Below are 22,071 nucleotides of genomic sequence, written 5' to 3' on the forward strand. Positions count from 1 at the left end.
GATCTTAGAATCTTAATGAAATCTAGATCACAATTCAAGTTACAGGATGGTTTGTTAATTAGAACCTCCAAAACTGGCATCCAGCAGTGGGTAGTACCCACCAAGTTCAGAGGTCTAATGCTTCAACATGCCCATGATGCTCCCACATCTGGTCATCGGGGTGCCAAACTCACGTATGAAATATTGCGTGATTATGCTTTTTGGCCACACATGTTGAAAGATGTTCAAACCTACTGTCAAGGGTGTTTAATCTGTCCACAGTTCCAACCCACTGCACCAACGCATAGAGCGCCATTGCAGAAAAGGGGGATGGTAATGCCATGGTCAGATATACAAATTGATTTTATTGGCCCAGTAACAAGATCATCAAGAGGTAACAAATACATGTTAACCGTGACATGCCTGTTCACTAAATGGGTAGAGTGCATTAGTGCACCTAACAATAGTGCTGAAACATGTGCAGCATTGCTCATCAACCATGTATTTTCCAGATTTGGTCTGCCCCAAAGAATCGAGTCAGATCGGGGGACCCACTTCACTAGCGAAGTGATGACAAAAATGTGGAAAATACTAGGGGTTAAAAGAAAGCTCCATATTGCTTATAGAGCTGCCTCAAGTGGTGGTGTAGAGCGTTACAACCAGTCCATTGTTAAAATCCTCAAAAAGTTTGTGAGTGAAACAGGTAAAGACTGGGATGTAAAACTACCTCTAGTCTTAATGGCATTAAGAGCAACTCCAAGTAGTGCTACCAAGATGTCACCTTTTGAACTGATGACTGGTAGAAGAATGGTTCTACCTCAGCATCTGCTATACCGTACATCAGACCAAAACTTGATAAACGCTGCTAATACACATCAATATGTGGAGAACTTAAGAAAACACCTGCAATATGCCTTTGCATTTGCTCAAAGGAATTTAGAAAGAGCCGCAACTGCCACTAAAACCTATTATGATCTCAAAACATCCAAAAAGGAATATGAAATAAATGATAAAGTTTATCTTTATAACTTTGGAAGAGATCAGGTTAGGGAGAAGAAATTTCTTCCCTCATGGAAAGGTCCTTTCGTCATTACTGACAAAATATCTCCAGTGGCCTATAAAATACGGATCCCCAAAAATGAAAGTTTCATAGATAAATGGGCCCATATCAATCAATTGCGAGCGTGTCATCCCAGATCCCAACTACAAGTCATAGAGGGAGAATGAAGTGTCATATCCCCAAATGAACTAAAGACATACTATAGTTTAAAGATGCCTAACTGATAAACATGAAGGTTCAAAATTGACAGACTATCTACATAGAAGACTGTCCATGATGTGTACGGTCAACATCCTCACCAAATACCACTAACTTTGATCCAATTCAAATACATGTGTCCTACATATTTTTGAATTGGAAAGGGGGATTTATGTCAAGGTATTTGAAATATTATTAAATAATATATAGAGGTATATTTGTCTTTATTTAATAGATCTGTGGATATGAACATGGTCTGTAGGACAAAGGATTAGATCTCCCCCACTCCAATTGCACAGGAGACATTCTTGGCTGAAAGGAGAACAAAGGATTATCTCTGGGAGATATCACACACTCAATATGTTAAATTATGCAATTGTATAATTTAGCAAGGAACTAAAATATAACATAGTTTCAGGATACAGGCAAATATATGGAGACGAAATGTCTGAATTACCCTTTTGGAACTGATCAAAATCATGGAGAGACAGCTTTTATGCACATGGTGTTAATTTTTAAATACACATCTGCACTGCTGGCTAAACAGGAAATATGCTGTTTTAAAGACTCTTACAACTCCTCATGGATTGACCCCATGTGGAGCAATAAAGGCCTTGGAAAACACAGACAAATGCTAAGGTGTGACTCTGGAAGTTCACGTAAGCAGACAGCAAATAAACATTTTTTTTTCTCTCTCTGTTTAAATACATGCCCCAGAATGTATTAAATATAGAAATTTGGGAAATTGTCTAAATTCTATATTATTATTACATGGGTATTTGCTAAGCTTGGGAGGTAACTGTTTTAGTCAGTCAAAAATGTGTAATAACCTCTGTTTTTGCTTATATTTTTCAGACAGATAAATTCAGATATACATAGAAATGATATATATGTTTTGAAAACACAAAAGATCTTACTTAGCCTCTGTGTTTTTAAGAATATAAATAAATACTTATGGACCATACACATACTAATGATTGGATCATCTCTAATAATTATTTCTATTTTTATTGCAGACAACCATTGGTCATGAGCATCAATCTTAGAAAGAGACGGAATGCCGCATGAAATGAATTAAGTCATATCATATAAACATACAAATAAATGTTTATAAAGTTTCACATACATCTTTTAAAATATAGTGAGATGAAAATATGGAAGTTACTTTGATGTGATATGACTATGAGATATATATTTGATGTGATATAACTATGAAATATAAGTTATTTTAATATAATGTTAGATATGTGATGTTTCATATCAAAATGATCAGAAAATTCATTAAGATATAACTTATCCAAAACAAATATTATGAATAGTTGTCGCAGTAAATTATGATAAAAATTAATAACCATTTCATAGAAATACTGACTTAAGCTGTTTCAAATGTTGCTGTGTCTGTTTGTGCTGCCACCTGGTGTTATGTTGCGAGAACTACAGCCAGAAGGTTCTCTCTGGCTGTTAAAAATGAAATTTCCAAGGGCCAATCCGATTTAGACTTCCCAGATAACCAATGGGAAGGTCAGCTCCCGCAGGGCCACCCACAATTTACCAGTGATGGGAAAACCAAATAAAAAGTGAATGCAATGGAGAGAAACAGAGTTTTTCTGCTGAAGCTAAAACTTGTAACTGGTTCCCGCTGGTGTGAGATACCACTTTACTTGAGCAAAGCGAATCTACCCTTCTCATTGATTGCGATATACACTTATTGGTGATCTGAGGTAAAATAATTCCTACCAAGGAACATCGGATATCGACTGCTTTTTACTTTGGTAACGTATTCAAGGTTTTGTAAGATAAGTTATATGCATAGTTAATTTGTATTTAATAGATTTAAAGAAGCAGTGTGTTTTTCTCAAGTTAGCATTTCACAGCCTATATACATATATTGTTTAAATCTGCGTCTGATTGGCTAAGTAACTCATCTATACAAGTTCTGGTATTGTCAGTTAATTTTGTATTAGGATAAATTGCAATTAAATAGCAGAATATATATTATCCTATTGTTTTATAAACACTGTTTAGAATTGTATTGCTTGGATGTTAAAGGTTTTTAGTCCCATTGTGTTAAATAAATAAAAGGCTAAATTGTGAAGGTATATTTTTCTGGGTTTTGTAAGAAGGATAGCATATCTTAAGAGTTGGTTTAAACGCATATACATTTTGTTTCATTTCCTTTTATTGCAAATATACTTCAATATGTTTATGGATATTAACTAAATAAAAGAATTCAGATATTTATATTAATTGTATGGTCTAGTAGGTGCATGGTTGATAAGGGTTTCTACTTCTTTGTATTGTGTTTATAACCCTGCCATAAACTTATATATATTATTTGGATAGCACTACTAAGATTTTCATAAATATACTGACATATCAGATCATAATGTGTATAGCATTGATAAATTAATTCAACATGCTAATAATTTCATTTGTGATGACATTTTTTATATCATCAGAATTGATGTTAGATATATGTCTTTAGCTATTTTAGCTAGAAGAGCTTTATGGCTTAAATCTTGGAATGCTGATATGACTTCTAAATCGACATTGCTATCTCTTTCTTTCCAAGGTAATAAATTATTTGGTTCTCAGTTGGATTCTATAATTTCAACTGTCACTGGGGGGAAGGGAGCTTTTTTGCCTCAGGATAAAAAATCTAAGGGTAAATTTAAAGCTTCTAATCGTTTTCATTCCTTTCGACAAAATAAGGAACAGAAACCTAGTCCTTCCCCTAAGGAATCTGTCTCCAATTGGAAGCCTTCCTCAATCTGGAATAAATCCAAGCCATTTAAGAGATCTAAACCAGCCCCCAAGTCCGCATGAAGGTGCGGTCCTCATTCCATCTTAGCTGTTAGGGGGCAGATTAAAATTTTTCAAGGATGTTTGGATAAATTCAGTCCAAAATCATTGGATTCAGAACATTGTATCTCAGAGGTACAGAATAGGTTTCAGAGTAAGACCGCCTGTGAGAAGTTTCTTTCTCCCACGCATTCCAGTGAACCCAGGGAAAGCGCAGGCTTTCCTGAAGTGTGTTTCAGACCTGGAGTTATCTGGGGTAATTGTGCCAGTTCCTTTTCAGGAACAGGGTCTGGGGTTTTATTCAAATCTGTTCATTGTCCCAAAGAAAGAAAATTCATTCAGACCAGTTCTGGATCTAAAAGTCTTAAATCGTTATGTAAGAGTATCAACATTCAAATAAATAAATAAGGACTATTCTGCCTTTTGTTCAGCATGGGCATTATATGTCCACAATAGACTTACAGGATGCATATCTTCATATTCCGATTCATCCAGATCACTATCAGTTCCTGAGATTCTCTTTTCTAGACAAGCATTACCAATTTGTTGCTCTTCCTTTTGGCCTAGCGACAGCTCCAAGGATCTTTTCAAAGGTTCTCGGTGCCCTACTCTCTGTAATCAGAGAGCGGGGTACTGCGGTGTTTCCTTATTTGGACGATATCTTGGTACTTGCTCAGTCTTTACGTTCTGCAGAATCTCACACGAATCAACTAGTGTTGTTTCTTCAAAGACATGGTTGGAGGATCAATTTACTAAAAAGTTCTTTGATCCCTCAGACAAGGGTAACCTTTTTAGGTTTCCAAATAGATTCAGTATCCATGACTTTGTCTCTAACAGACAAGAGATGTCTGAAATTGGTTGCAGCCTGTCGGAACCTTCAGTCATTCCCTTCAGTAGCTATGTGCATTGAGGTTTTAGGTCTTATGACTTCAGCATCGGACGAGATCCCCTTTGCTCGTTTTCACATGAGACCTCTTCAGCTTTGTATGCTGAACCAATGGTGCAGGGATTATACAAGGATATCACAATTAATATCCTTAAATCCCAATGTTCTCTGACTTGGTGGTTAGATCACCATCGTATAGTTCAAGGGGCCTCTTTTGTTCGTCCAACCTGGACTGTGATCACAACAGATGCGAGTCTTTCAGGTTGGGGAGCGGTCTGGGGATCTCTGACAGCACAAGCTGTTTGGAAATCTCAAGAGGCGAGATTACCAATCAACATTTTGGAACTCTGTGCGATTCTCAGAGCTCTTCAGTTTTGGCCTCTATTGAAGAGAGAGCCATTTATTTGTTTTCAGACAGACAAAGTCACAACTGTGGTATATGTCAATCATCAGGGTAGGACTCACAGTCCTCAGGCTATGAAAGAAGTATCCCGGATACTTATTTGGGCAGAATCCAGCTCCTGTCTAATTTCTGCAGTCCATATCCCAGGTATAGATGATTGGGAAGCGGATTATCTCAGTCGTCAAGCTTTACATCTGGGAGAGTGGTCTCTTCACCCAGATGTGTTTTTTCAAATTGTTCAGATGTGGGGGCTTCCAGAAATAGATCTGATGGCATCTTATCTAAACAAGAAACTTCCCAGGTACCTGTCCAGGTCCAGGGATCCTCAGGCAGAAGCAGTGGATGCATTGACACTTCCTTGGAGTTATCCACCTGCCTATATTTTCCGCCTCTAGTTCTTCTTCCAAGAGTGATTTCCAAGATCATCATGGAGCAATCATTTGTGCTGCTGGTGGCTCCAGCATGGGCTCACAGGTTTTGGTATGCGGATCTTGTTCGGATGTCCAGTTGCCAACCATGGCCACTTCCACTAAGGCCAGACCTTCTATCTCAAGGTCCGTTTTTCCATCAGGATCTCAAATCATTAGATTTGAAGGTATGGAAATTGAACGCTTAGTGCTTAGTCATAGAGGTTTCTCTGACTTAGTGATTAATACTATGTTGCAGGCTCGTAAATCTGTTTCAAGAAAGATTTATTATCGAGTTTGGAAGACTTACATTTCATGGTGTTCTTCTCAGTCATAAATTCTCTTGGCATTCTCTTAGAATTCCTAGAATTTTACAGTTTCTTCAGGATGGTTTGGATAAGGGTTTGTCTGGGAGTTCCTTGAAAGGACAAATCTCTGCTCTTTCTGTTTTATTCCACAGAAAAATTGCTAAACTCCCTGATATTCATTGTTTTGTACAGGCTTTGGTTCGTATCAAGCCTTTTTATTAAATCAATCTCTCCTCCTTGGAATCTTAATTTGGTTTTGAAGGCTTTACAGGCTCCTCCGTTTGAGTCTATGCATTCTTTGGACATTAAATTGCTTTCTTGGAAAGTGTTGTTTCTTTTGGCCATCTCTTCTGCTAGAAGAGTTTCTGAATTATCTGCTCTTTCTTGTGAGTCTCCTTTTCTGATTTTTCATCAGGATAAGGCAGTTTTGCAGACTTCATTTAAATTCTTACCTAAAGTTGTGAATTCCAACAACATTAGTAGGGAAATTGTTGTCCCTTCTTTTTGTCCCCATCCTAAGAATTCTTTGGAAAGATCTTTACATTCTTTGGATGTGGTGAGAGCTTTGAAATATTATGTTGAATCTACTAAAGTTTTCAGGAAGACTTCTAGTCTATTTGTTATCTTTTCTGGTTCTAGGAAAGGTCAGAAGGCTTCTGCCATTTCTTTGGCATCTTGGTTAAAGCTTTTGATTCATCACGCTTATTTGGACTCGGGTAAATCCCCGCCTCAGAGGATTACAGCTCATTCTACTAGGTCAGTTTCCACTTCCTGGGCTTTTAAGAGTGAAGCTTCAGTTGATCAGATTTGCAAAGCAGCAACTTGGTCTTCTTTGCATACATTTAATAAATTCTACCATTTTGATGTTTTTTCTTCTTCAGAAGCATTTTTTGGTAGAAAAGTTCTTCAGGCAGCTGTTTCAGTTTGATTCTTCTGCTTATAATTTCAGTTTTTTCTTTTTCATTATAAGATTAAAACTTATGATTTGGGTTGTGGATTAATTTTTTCAGCGGAATTGGCTGTCTTTATTTTTTATCCCTCCCTCTCTAGTGACTCTTGCGTGGAGTTCCACACCCTTTTTATGGTGGTTATGATTTTTTTGTATAAAGCACAATTATTCCAATTCCTTTGTTTATGCTTTTTGCTCCTTTCTTTATCACCCCACTTCTTGGCTATTCATTAAACTGAATTGTGGGTGTGGTGAGGGGTGTATTTATAGGCATTTTGAGGTTTGGGAAACTTTGCCCCTCCTGGTAGGATTGTATATCCCATATGTCACTAGCTCATGGACTCTTGCCAATATGAAAGAAATGAATTTATCAGGTAAATTCTTACATAAATTATGTTTTTTTAGGGATAGAGTATAACTTTAAAATATAAAGACATAGACAATCTATACAATACTTAAGCACCACCTAAATAGATGAGTTTGTGACTGTACATAAATGATGTGTATTGTGTATATTATTTTTTTACCAGTACTAAAAACCAAACTGTAAAGCATTTGTAAGCTTTTTTTTTTTTAATCCATACAAACTGTGGAAATGATCGTGTGTTCTACATTTAGCTGTTACTCACCAACTCCACTGCTGACTTGTTTATCTTTTCAGATTCCTGGTTCATTTTTTCTGCAGCTTTTTTCCTGTGAATCCTCTTCAGACTTGTTTTCCTCTTCATAATTTGACTGATATACTCTTTCACTAAGTATTTGTGGACTTCATTCTGAAAATCCTATTGCATAAAATAAGATAAAAAGTCTTAATTTAATAATAATTAAACATTGTTTGTTTTATACCATAAATTAAATAATGCTACATACAGTAGTAAATTAACAAAAATAAGGGCACAGCAGTTCTAAGGTTCTGGGGAAGACAACAGCTGGACAGAAAAGGAAGTTGTTGAACTGAGAGAATGTAGAGAGTGTTGACATTAATGTGAGGTCATAGCAGACCTGGAATTTTTTTTTATAATTATAATCTCTCATCTGTCTTTTTCCCCCGCCTCCTCTCCAGTCTCTCTTTTTACCCCCTCCCTGCAATCTCTGGCCATATCTTTTCTTTTTCACTCTCTATCCTCTCTCATTTCTCTCTACTTTTCATCCACTCTCACTTTTCCTCTACAATCTCTCTCTGCCCCTGTTTACCCTCTCAGAAGTAACAGTCTAAACACTAATGGGGTCCCTATAGCCCTAGAGGAATATCATATCCTTTCCCTTTCATGGATACATAATATCCCTTTAGATAATAATTGTAGCAGGTAGCCCAACATTCACTTACTAACTTTCACTCGCCACTGTTACATTTTCACTCGCCAATGGCTAGTGGGCTAGTAGAAATTTTGAGCCCTGTATATATATATATATTTTTTTTTTTTTTGTACAGGATCTTCATTTCTGTAAATCTAGGGGGCTAGTACCTTCCTGTCCCCACACTGGTGACGCCTCTGTTTTTTCATACAATTTGTATGGATTGGAATGGGTGGTAAAAAAAAACCTTATATGTGCCACAAATACTCTACATTCTTCAGTGACTTTCTAAAAAAACATTAAGACCCATTATAGTATCAGTAAGTGACTCTACAAGTCATGTTTTATTAAACAATAAATAGTTTTTGTACATTGATATTTCCCCCTGTCCTAAACCTAAGGGATTAAAGGCCCTATTAGCATTTACTGACTACGAACACTAACAAACATACATATTAATGCAAATAACACACAGACACCAGTGACTTTGGCTAAACAGGTCAATTTTATAAAATGGCTTAACAGCAATAAAACATTATCAATCTTAAAGGTAATTCATGCCAATAAGGTCAGCACCCAGACTTGATTGGATTTAGGGAGCCTGGCTACAACATCACTGTTTACAGAGACATTCAAACAAGATCTTTGGCCCATCGCTCACCCAGAAGTGCACCCTCAGGCCCGCACCTCGGGATGTGGTTCCCTGTTTAATTTTCATCACTGCTCATCTCTCTGTCTACAGCCAGGGCCCCAACCCACTGCTAGGATGTATCACCAACTCCAATTCAAAAGGCCCCAGGCAGTTTAATCATACAGCATGACTTTCTGAGGGGAGTTCTAAATTACTAGTTCCCACTTACCAGATGGACTAACCCTGTGGGTGCCAAAAAACCTAAAGCAACCCTAATAGAAGCTGAACCCCCAATTGGCGACTATACATATGGGAGGCAGAGGAAATGTCTACAGTACAGAAAGCAGGGAGAGATCAGGCCTACATGATCTTACACAGCTGAGCTAGCTGCCCCCTCAACCTGCAACAAAGTAGCAAATATATCTAACAGTTCACTCAAAGGCCCTTAACCCTTAATTGCATTCTAGTCTAATAGGAGTTGCATTGCCATTTCCTTTATTCTATTTTGTTTTTATCGTAGTAAACATTGCAATACTCCATTGCTATCCATACAGTTTTTTAGGATCCAGAGAATGAGTTTTTATGGACACGTGTGTTAGTTTGCACTCAGAGGTAGAATTTTAGTAGCCATTGCATCTTGGGTAGGTCAATCTATTTAACATATTACATAGAATTACCCTTATTAAGCAAATTCAATTTTTAGCTTCCTGAACCATCATACCATTTCCTTCTCGTCTCTCATTGTCCTTTGCCAGCTAACTACTTTTTTATTCTTTGAAACTTTCATTTATTTTAAACAGAAAACACATGGAGTGAACTGAAAAATGCAACAGGAAGAAAGCAATCTGCTGACTTGACTTCCTGTCTTTCCCTTGACCAAGGGGGAAAATGGTGAATACATGAGACAATTGTAAATGTGTCTTTTTATGGTTTGTGCAGGGATGTTACTGAATCCTGAGGAAGGAAGCAGGTAGCTGGTCGCATTAAGGAAGAGACGAAGAGAGAAATGATGGTGTGATATATATTTATATATAAATGATATAATCGGAAAACACCTGAGTCATTCACATAGACCTCATGTTAAAGGACTTTTCTCTGTTAAATACACACATTGCCCATAAACTTAATTTGGGATGACCAGAAAATTTAAAAATATGACTTTCAAATGGCATGAAAAACTTAAGTCAATAGTTCTAAACTGAATGATTTTAATAATTTCAACAGAAAATGGGCCTGATTATGAGAGGTGCGCTAACAGATACTCGCAAGCGAAAAAGGGTTTATCATGGTTGTTTGCGCGTGTTTTGGCTTTAGCGCTCATAATACAAGTTGAAGGTAAACACAAATACGTGAGCGCTATCGCAATTTAGGCTATAAGGATTACCGCATCTGCAGAACTCCGGACAAATGGGTGAAATAAAAAAGTTGTACAAAACACATCCAAAATATATTGAAAAGTGTAGTTATATAACACTATATAATAAAAATTTTTTTTTTAAATTTCACAAAAAAGGGCTCAAAGATTTTAGGTCTCAGGTGTTAGGAAAAATAAGCAGGCAAAGGGCTTTAACATAGCGAAACATACATATACATGTATACACACACATATATATACGTATATATATATACATAGATATACTGTATATATATATATATATATATATATATACAGTATAATATATGTACAGTATATATATGTTTATATGTGTGTACCTATGTATTTATATGTGTATTTATGCATTTACAGGCACATATACACATATAAGTAGAGGAATACATGTAAAAGCATATTTATGCAATATTCATATTTAATAAAGGTTTTAACTATGTATTAATAGGAAAAAAACGACTACTGAGCAACAGCGTGAAAAAAACTTCTTCTTTATTCCATATATAAAATGAAAGATACAGGACACAAAGGAAGGGCTCAGCTATCTTATTCGTTTCACGCCGTAAGGCGCTTACTCATAGATACTGAGCGCAAGTAAAAGCGCCATTACATTTGAAGGCCGAAACACCAATCAGACCATAGATTAAAAATCACGTAAGCTACAGCTGTCAAACAGACAACTAAACAAATGTCCGTATTGTGGTAATCACGCCCTCAAAAATGTAGCGGTTTCTAAAATCAAATGATCATTACTTACAGAGGATGGCAAAAAAGACACACATAATATGATCAGTAATAATCACTAACAGCAAATAAAAACAATATAGAATAGAGTACTTAATAAGGTAGTACAGAGAATGTAGCAGCAATATACATTATGTTGATTTAAATATAAAGGGTTGAAAAAACTTTTACAAACCATCATATTGCGTAATAATAATAAAGTATACACATTAGACAATGTAACACAGTATTATTAGACACAATGTTGCACAATTAGCTCAAAAACAATTCTAGCAACTACAACGAAGTTTAAAGTCCCAAACCTAGTATAGAGCATATACACTGTTGAATATATGATAGTATCACCTGTTGACATCATTGAAAAGGATTGCAGTCAAAAAGTGTATATAAATGTGTAGTACCCGTATATACTCAATCTACGTAATAACGCATAACCCACTCTGCTACATTCTCTGTACTACCTTATTAAGTATTCTATTCTGTATTGTTTCTTCTATAAGTATTTGCTGTTAGTGACAGATAGCTCAGCATGCTAAGGCACTGTGACTAATCTCTGTAGCAACCCAAGGATTGCAGGTTTGATCCCCCACCAGGTCCACTCAGCCTTTCATCCTTCCGAGGTTGATAAAATGAGCAGCTCCTTGAGACCCGTACGGGTGATTAGCCGCCTTTTACAAGTACCCAATACATACATACAATACATACATCCTCTGTAAGTAATTTATCATTTGATTTTAGAAGCCACTAGATTTTTGAGGGCGTGATTACCACAATACAGACATTTGTTTAGTTGTCTGTTTGACAGCTGTAGCTTACGTCATTTTTGATCTATGGTCTGATTACTGGTTCAGAAATCAAATGTAATGGCGCTTTTACTTGCGCTCAGTATCTATGAGTAAGCGCCTTACGGTGTGAAATGTGTAAGATAGCTGAGCCCTTCCTTTGTATCTTTTATTTTTCATATGGAGTAAGGAAGAAGTTTTTTCACACTGTTGCTCAGTAGTAATTTTTTTCCTATTATTGATGTGCGGCTGTCCACCGCTTTTTTTGCTGGCTCCACACAACCCCTGCACTTGGCTGTGACCTGGTCTCTTGGTCTCTTTATCACACTGACGGAAGCTTCTGCAGCGTCACTCACCCTAATGTTTAACTATGTATTACTGTAAATATTTCACATTCCAATGTTCTGCACATAGCAGAATATGTTCTTTGAATTTCCAAATAGATATTCGTATATATATCTGTATATATCATTGTATATATATATATATATATATATAATAATCTATATATATATATATATATATTTATATATATAAGTATAGATATATATTTTGCTAAAATACCATCAGCTATATGTAGAACTATGTATTGATGAATAAATAGAACATATTCTGTTATGTGAAGAACATTGGAATGTGAAATATTCATATTTTCATGTCAGGTTAGTGCACTTGATAATATGTGATTGGGTTTGCACGCAAGTAGGCTGTTACTTTTCTTCCAATTTTTTTGCTCCATTGATTTTATGGGGGAATACGTTAATGTGCTCACTATTCGTCATCTGAGCCTGGAACAGAGGTTGTAAGACTATTCCAGCTAGAGATCATTAACAATCCCTGCACTTGTGTTATTGAAGTTCGATAACAGGGGGCAGGATTTCCCAAGAGAGTATGGGGTAGATTTATTAAGCAACGGATGCTGCAATCTACCCCCGAAATTTTAGGTCCGCCTGAAACTCAAGTTAAGAAGCAGCAGTCGTATTGTCATTTCAAAACTGTCCTGCATGCATGTATAGCGCTATATACATACCAATGCCACTTAACTAAAGAGACCGTAAAGTTTAAGGGATGTTAAACACTATATACACACTAGACATGCTCGACAAGCTTAACCTTATAATAATATGTAGCTGTACAATTATTTTAGTTGTTTAAATATTGAAAATATAAGTGTAAAGATTAAGGGCTAAATTACAAGTGGAGCGCTAATTTATCGCAAAAGCAAATATGCCAGTTTGTGGGTGTGCGATAAATAACCAGCCATGACAAGTGAGCTTGCCCTCAAAATACAGTGGTGTGTATATTATTAAATTATTTTTTTTTTATCATTTTATAAAATAAATGCACCAGGCAGTTTTGGGGGCTAAAGTTAACGGGTGTGGGGTATTAGAAAAAAAACGGCACTGAAAAGTGCCTTTACACGTTGCCTTTACACTTTGAGGCCCATTTATCAAGCTCCGAATGGAGCTTGAGGGCCCATGTTTCCAGCGAGTCTTCAGATTAACCAGAAGTGCAAGTTATGGAGAAGCGGTCTAAAGCTCCATAACCCTGTCCGCCTGCTCTGATGAGGCGGACAGAGATCGCCAAAATTCAACCCGATCGAGTACGATCGGGTTGATTGACACCTCCCTGCTGGCTGGTTCAATGCTGAATACGGAGAGCGTATTGCTCTCCGCATTCAGCAATCTCTGTCAGACCTGATCCACACTGTCGGATCCGGTCCGACAGACATTTGATAAATAGGCCTCTTTGTCTCAGAAGCAGCAATGCACTACTGGGAGCCAGCGAAAGATTGGTAGCTATGCAAATATCTCTCTTGTCATTGGCTCACCTGGTTTGTTTAGATAGCTCCCAATAAAGTATTGCTGCCCCAGAGAATGAAAACACAATGGGGCATATTTATCAAGCTCTGTATGGAGCTTGATGCCCCGTGTTTCCGGCAAGCCAGAAACAGAAGTTATGAAGCAGCGGTCTAAAGACCGCTGCTCCATAACCTGTCCGTCTGCTCTGAAGCGGCGGACAGAAATCAACCCAATCGAATATGATTTTTTAAATGTGCCCCAAATTCCCCCAAAATAAAGTTTAGTGTATTTTATTAATAAAATAAACACCTAGATTACGAGTTTTGCGTTAGAGGCTGTGCGGTGCTAACAAGCAGTTTATGCTCACCGCTCACTTACAGACAGCGCTGGTATTACGGGTTTTTACAACCCAGACAAGAAGTGAGCATTAAGCAAAACTTTGCTCCTTACCACACTCCAATACCAGAGCTGCTTACGTTAGCGGTGAGCTGGTGTAACGTGCTCGTGCACGATTTCCCCATAGGAATCTACGGGGAGAGCTGGCTGAAAAAAAGTCTAACACCTGCAAAAAAGCAGCGTAAAGCTCCTTAACGCAGTCCTATTGATTCCTATGGGGAAATAAATTTTATGTCTACACTTAACACCCTAACATTACACTTATTAACCCCTAATCTGCCACCCCCGACATCGCCGCAACCTACATTATATTATTAACCCCTAATCTGCCGCTCTGGACAATGCCGCCACCTACATTATACTTATGAACCCCTAATCTGCTGCCCCCAACATCGCTGACACCTACATTATATTTATTAACCCCTAATCAGCCGCCACCAATGTCGCCACCCCCTACCTACATTTATTAACCCCTAATCTGCTGCCCCCAACATCGCCACCACTATAATAAACATATTAACCCCTAAACCTAAGTCTAAACCTAACCCCCAATAACTTAAATATAATTTAAATAAATCTAAATAAAATTACTTAATTAACTAAATTATTCCTATTTAAAACTAAATACTTACCTATAAAATAAACCCTAAACTAGCTACAATATAACTAATAGTTACATTGTATCTATCTTAGATACAAGGCAAGTTTGTATTTATTTTAACTAGGTAGAATAGTTACTAAATTGTTATTAACTATTTAATAAACTACCTAGCTAAAATAAATACAAAAGTACCTGTAAAATAAAACCTAACCTAAGTTACACTAACACCTAACACTACACTATAATTAAATTAATTCCCTACATTAAATACAATTAAATAAAAATAAATAAAATTTGCTAAAGTACAAAAAAAACTCTAAATTACAGAAAATAATAAACAAATTACAAGAGTTTTAAACTAATTACACCTAATCTAATCCCCCTAACAAAATAAAAAGCCCCTCCAAAATAAAAAAGCCCTACCCTACACTAAATTACAAATAGCCTTTAAAAGGGCCTTTTGCGGGGCATTGCCCCAAAGTAATCAGCTATTTTACCTGTAAAAAAAATTAGAAATCCACCCAACATTAAAACCCACCACCCACACAACCAACCCTACTCTAAAACCCACCCAATACCCCCTTAAAAAAACCTAACACTAACCCCTTGAAGATCACCTTACCGGGAGAAGTCTTCATTAGTGATGTCGCGAACATAAAAATTTGGGTTCACGAACGGCGAACGCGAACTTCCACAAATGTTCCCGAACGGGCGAACCGGGCGAACCGGGCGAACCGCCATAGACTTCAATAGGCAGGCAAATTTTAAAACCCACAGGGACTCTTTCTGGCCACAATAGTGATGGAAAAGTTGTTTCAAGGGGACTAACACCTGGACTGTGGCATGCCGGAGGGGGATCCATGGCAAAACTCCCATGGAAAATTACATAGTTGATGCAGAGTCTAGTTTTAATCCATAAAGGGCATAAATCACCTAACATTCCTAAATTGTTTAGAATAACGTGCTTTAAAACATCAGGTATGATGTTGTATCGATCAGGTAGTGTAAGGGTTACGCCACAATATTTTTACATTGTTTCCACATCAGGAAATTAATTTTAGTAACATCTGAACTGAGTTTGCAAGAAAGGTAAACATTGAAACAAGCCAAATTGTTTTTGTCAAGTAGGCTATTGAATAAGATAAATCACAAAATCATGGGAATACCCTTTTGAGAAGTGTTTTTTGCAGTGCAATAAAACAAAAACAGGAAAATAATCTTTCTGTACAAATACAAAAATATAACTAGTATTGTTATACTAAATTTGTGTGAATTTAGTTTAAAAAAATGTTTATTAAATTTAATGAAAACAATTATGCACCTATGTTTTCCAGCTCTTAAAAAGAATAAAAATACACTAAACACTTGTTGTCATGTGATGCAGGACACAGCATAGAAGGTACAACGCTATTTTATTGCAGAGCATAGAAGTATACATCTTGCACAAAACATCTAACTTAGTAACTGCGACATAGATAATAACGGATATAAGCCACGCCCCATCCGGTGACGTCACATTCCCTCTCTTATCACATCTTCCCCTTTTTCAAAGGATAAAGCATACATTTTTTTTTTAGAGTACAACAAATAATAAGTTATAAGAGAATATATATGAACAACAAGAAATACAATCCTAGTCCACAGTGACCATGGGATTATTCTGGTCATTGCTCTAACTACAGTGCTAATCCTGGTAGCGGGCTGGAAGATTCACAACTCTTCCACTTGATGTAATTTTACATGAATTTTCCTCTGATACAGAAGAAGGTGATTGAGGGTCTGCTGGAAGCAAAGAAGTATCCCCGCTGTGGTCTTGCTGAGGGGAAATTACCCCTCTTAAAATAGGGGATTCCACTGGCTGTGGCTCTGAGGCATCCAGTCCCAAACTCTCAGGTACTGGCTGAAGATGTCTTCTATTTTGATGTGTGACTGTCCTTCCATCAGTAAGCTCTTGAGCCGAGTGATAACGGCTTGACTGGTGATCTCATTCAAGGGTGCAATCTCCAAATACCTGGAATAGTAGTTAATTATGACTAGGTACTTCTTCCCATGCAACTATCTTCTACCATGGGCCTGCGGTCAGCGGGATAGAAATCAAAGGCTCTCTTCTCTGAGTAGCCCGGCGTTTCCAGCTAAACGTACATTTTGACACATGACTTACAATGTTGGTACTGATCCCAGGCCACCATACCGCCGTAGCTGCCCTTTCTCTGCACTTTGTAATGCCCAAGTGGCCATTGTGAATCCTGCTTAACATCTCCTGCCGGGTGCTGACAGGAATAACAATACTTTCTTGGAACAGTACTAAACCATCCAGCTCCGTGAGCTGTGACCTCTCTGACTGATAAGACCTTAAAGACATCCAGGCTGCCCGGCTCTCGGGCCAACATTTCTTTATGTACATAATAACTTCTTGAAGATCTGTATCTAAATGTGTCTCCTTTCTTATTTGCTCTAGCTTTCCTGACGAGATGGATTTGGATGCCAGAACTGAATCCACGTATACTTTCACATCTGATTCCCTTGAAGATTCTTCAGCAGCAGCCAGCGGGAGCCTGGAAAGTGTATCTGCCACAACCAGTTGTTTCTCCAGCACATGCACTGCCTGAACATTGAACCTGAGCAGCCTCATCAGAAGTCTCTGGCATCTTAAGGGTGTCTTATCAATATCATAGGAATTGATTAGAGGGACTAGCGGTTTATGGTCAGTTTCAAGACTTAATTTCTTTAAACCCACTAGGTAACGCTGGAAGCACTGACAGGCCCAAACTGCAGCCAGGCACTCTTTCTCAATTTGGGCGTATTTCGATTCTGCAGCTGTCAGTGTACGGGAGCAATAGGCGATGGGCTGTAGTTTGTTCTCATTCAGCTGCAAAAGGGCAGCCCCTAGCCCATAACTGCTTGTGTCAGCCTTAACCACAGTCTTTCTTGAAGGCTTGGTGAACCCCAACACTGGGGCAGACCCCAGGAGGCACTTGACCTGCATAAAGGTTTCTTCCTGTGGAGGTCCCCAGACCAAGGCAATATCTTTCTTCAACATTTCAGTGATAGGGTGGAGTACTGTGTGGTATCATAAAACCAGATAATTTACCCCTAGAGTGTTCAAGTAGTTAATTCTTAAATTTACAAACATATTTTAAAATATAGACTAGGCTATAAGTAGCCAAGAGTTACTATACACACTTTGTTTTATCTTCCTCACCTCCTGGAAGCAACTGATGAGAGAGAGAGAGAGAGAGAGAGAGAGAGAGAGAGAGAGAGAGAGAGAGAGAGAGAGAGAGAGAGAGAGCACTGGAGGAATAATCTGGCTGAGTATATTAGCATTCTTGTGCATTTTCCTTGGGATAGATTCACTATCTTTAGTTAGTATTGCTTAATCTGGGTTTGTTTAAGATAAAGTTGCCCTGTATAATTTGGACTGGATGTTGTAGCTTTTGCTATTTCTTGAGACTTGTTTTAAACTTTTGTAGCTTGTAGGTAATTGTTCATTTTCATACCAATATTATTTGTCTTCCAATAAAATAATTTTAAAAAGTGGACAACCATTTTTGGTTTAATATTCTGGTACTAATTACCACCACATACTGTGGATAATCCTGGTAGGAACCTGCCCACATAATTCACAAGGCCCAATATTTGTCTCAGCTCGTATACATCAGAAGGACTTTTCATCTGTTCAATAGCAAGGATTTTATCAGGGTCTGGCTTGATGCCATCTCCATTGATAGTATGCCCAAAATAACATAACTCAGATTTTCCAAAGTGGCATTTCTCTTTATTTAATTTCAGAGCAGACTTTCTAATGGTCTGCAGCACACAGCTCAATCGCTGATCATGTTCTTCTAGTGTAGACACATACAATAAAATGTCATCCATGACGATTGCTGTGCCCTTGTGGTCCCTTAAGAGGGAACTCATCTTTCTTTGAAAGATTTCAGGAGCAGATGATATCCCAAAGGGAAGTCTGCAAAAACAAAACCGACCTACCGGTGTAATGAAGGTAGTCAATTTGTGGCACTTTGGATCTAGCGGTATCTGCCAGAAGCCGCTGGAAGCATCCAGGGTAGAGAAGAACTTCGCTGCAGCCAGTTTCGGAGCTATGTCTTCAAGCCTCGGCAGCACGTATCTCTCTTTTCACCGCCTCATTCAGCCATTCCAAGTCTACACAGATGCGTACCTTCCCATTCTTCTTCACAACAGGCACAATGGGGGCACACCAGTCAGTTGCTTCAACAACCTCTTCAATAACTCCCATATTCTTCATACGCAGAAGTTCCTTCTCCACTTGAGGCATGAGCGGGAATGGAATACTACGAGGAGTAGTAATGCTGTATGGGACTGCATCACCCTTAAATGATATTCGGACTGGGTTGCAATTTAGCAGGCCCAATTCACCAAACATGTCTTCTGTAATCTCATTCACTCTGGCGACAAGGCCCAAACCACAGGCTGCTTTCCTGGTCAATAGGTTGTTAACACACTGACCTCTAATTACATGTACCCACATGGTGAATTTCCTCTCCTTGTACTCGCAGCTGGCAAGAAATTTCCCTGCACAATCGATGCGGCCACCAGGTTTTATGAATGCTGCAAGGGACATAACAGTGATGTCTGCTCCTGTGTCAATCTTGAAGGCAACCTTGGCTTCCATTACAGTAAGGGTAACCCACCAATCTTCGTCTGAACCAGACCGTTCAACAACAGACCCTACAAAGCACATTTCTTGACCCTCCTGGTCACTACCTACCTGCATTACCTTAATGGATCCAGTTTTACATACCACTTCAAAATGGTCCATTTGGTTACACTTCCTACATCTTTTATTTATAGCGGGCATATGACATTCTGATCATGGGTACGGTTACACCGCGTGCAGCAAGCCTGCTGCCCCTATCCACTTCTGGACCTATCTGTTGCCCTTAGTCTACCGCTCACACTGTGCCTTTCACTTGCAGCTCTCCTGAACTGCTGCACTTCATCCACAATACTCTCAGACCTCAGATCAGCACTTTGCTTTTTCACCAGTTCACTCTGGCGGGCCATCCTAATAGCCCCATCTAACGTCAATTCAGCCTCCAACTGTAGCTTCAGTGAGACCTCAGCATCTGCAATTCCTATAACTATTCTGTCTCTGATTTGCTCTTCTTTAGCAAAACCAAACTCACAGAATTCAGCTAGTTCATACAGGCTGCGCACAAATGACTCCACAGATTCTCCCACACGCTGAGCACGTTTGTGAAAGCAAGCCCTCTCATGAATCACATTTCTTTTGGGCACAGTTCATAACTATTTCAAAGACAAATTGTCCCCTTCTTGGAATGTAAAGGCATTAAACACTGGCTCCACATCTTTCCCCATAGAGTATAAAAGAGAATTAACTTGTACATCACCACTCTCCTTGTCCAGCTTGGAATCAATCCTGAAGCGTTAAAACTGCTGACGCCATGTGGGCCAAGCTGCAGGCTGAGAGAAGTCAAAAGGCTCAGGTGGGGTCAACTTCGACATTGTCATTACTCAGGGAACAGAAGCGCAGGCAAGTACTTCTGACACCATGTCGTGAGATGCAGGACACAGCATAGAAGGTACAACGCTATTTTATTGCAGAGCATAGAAGTATACAGCTTGCACAACACATCTAACTTAGTAACTGCGACATAGATAATAATGGCTATAAGCCACGCCCCCATCTGGTGACGTCACACTTCCACTCTCATCCCACTTGTTTATAAAGCAATAAAGAATTCATAATTATATTATTATTATTATCATTATCATTTATTTGTAGAGTGCCAACAAATTCTGCTGGGCTATAAACATAGATATAGCAAACAAGAATAGCATTTAAGAGGCAAATTATGCAGAATATTAGTGGGTAAAGAGCTATCAAATGTTGTAGATCACCTTTAAAGAAAATAATCTACAGGACAGCTGGGCTCCTAAGCTTTCAAGAGTCTGACAATGAAGAAAATGTCAGCGTAGAGCCGAATGGCCTAGCAGCATCCTAAGGGTTAAGGATGGAAGGAAAGAGATGAGGGTTGGTCATTGGGCTGCTACAATGTTGTAGTACAGGGGGTGTAGACCGTACACCTGTTACAAAGGAGCTGCAGCAAGCTTGAGGCCTCTTTTTCCTGGTGGATCTGCAGGGAGCCTTTTTTTCTGATCCTAACATCCATACCCCTATCTCAGTTTCAAACTCTTCCTCCCCCTCAATTAGAACCAAATGCCCCTGCATTGGATCCGGTTGCTCTGTTCCCCACACAGCCCCTACAGGCCATATTAAAACCATATTAAAACCTGCCCTGGTGTCCTCCATGCTTCTTTCTGCTTTGTTCGCATCGCTTCAAGGCAAGGCGGCTGAGGCTATGGCCCATCCCCTCCACACTTTGGCCTCTGTTGTGTCCGGTTCTGCTGCTGGAGGGGCACCATCCGGTACAGTGTTGTTGCCGGTAAACGCAGCGACCGCAAGCCTCGCCCCTTCCGGCTTAGCACTTCTGGTCACCAGGTCAGGAGCAGATCAAGGCCGGCAGAGGCAGGCAGGCGGGAGCATCAGTGACAGGCTGCTGGGGTAAGAAAGGTTATAGTACAGTGTATGCATCCTTGAACAAGTAGAGTCTTTAAAGGGACATCAAACACTAAGGGATAGATTACAAGTGGAGTGCTAAATTATCGCCCGTTTGCGGGCATGCGATAATTAATCAGCCATTACAAGTGGCTGGTTATTGCTAACACAAGCTCGCAATAGCAATTAGCGCTAATAAAATTAACCAGAGATCCTATCTCTGGTTAATTTTATAAGTGTGCCCCAAATGCCCCCAAAATACAGTCTAGTGTATTTAATTAAAAAATAAAGATAGCAGCATCTTTATTTTTTAATAAAATAACTGTACTACACAGTATTTTGGGGCTAAAGTTGATGGGAGTGGAGTGTTAGAAAAAAATGGCACTGAAAAGTGAATTTACATTACGTTCTATGAGAACTGTGTGTTACCAGTAAATATATATGTATATGCTTATATACATATATATTTATGTGTTAATATGTGTATAGCTAAAGAACATAAGGACTTACAAAACAAAAAACAAAAAATAAAAACAACACAATCTAGGCGGCCATTTAAATCACGTAAAACTGAGTATGAAGCTGTGGAAAATTTGGGTAACCTATGGGCCCATGACAATCAAAGCTGATTATAAGAAAAATGAAATAAATCTTTTCTAGGGTTCGGCTTTAAAACTGTGACACAACCACTTTAGCTTCTCAAGGGGGATGCCACTATTTTCAGAGATAAATAACAGGAAAATGGGGCAAAATAAATAATGAGAGTACATTACATGATTACAAAATTTCTCTACACTTAATTAAACGTCTTATGGGAATTCAATTTGTGTCTTATGCAACTTTCAAAAGCAAAATAGTACAGCCCTAAACCAGAATCA

General features: G+C 38.4%; 1 protein-coding gene across 1 annotated transcript in view; it reads right to left on the reverse strand.

The window, feature by feature from the left end:
- The window catches only part of EXOC3L4 (exocyst complex component 3 like 4), a 333,013-nt gene that overhangs the window by 21,497 nt on the left and 289,445 nt on the right, over positions 1-22,071 (reverse strand). Inside the window, exon 10 of the mRNA XM_053706598.1 lies at positions 7,622-7,774. Coding sequence (XP_053562573.1) covers positions 7,622-7,774 — 153 coding nt within the window. The remainder of the gene's footprint in view (positions 1-7,621; positions 7,775-22,071) is intronic.

Source organism: Bombina bombina, chromosome 1 (genome assembly GCF_027579735.1).
Source record: "Bombina bombina isolate aBomBom1 chromosome 1, aBomBom1.pri, whole genome shotgun sequence".
In the NCBI taxonomy this organism is placed as follows: domain Eukaryota; kingdom Metazoa; phylum Chordata; class Amphibia; order Anura; family Bombinatoridae; genus Bombina; species Bombina bombina.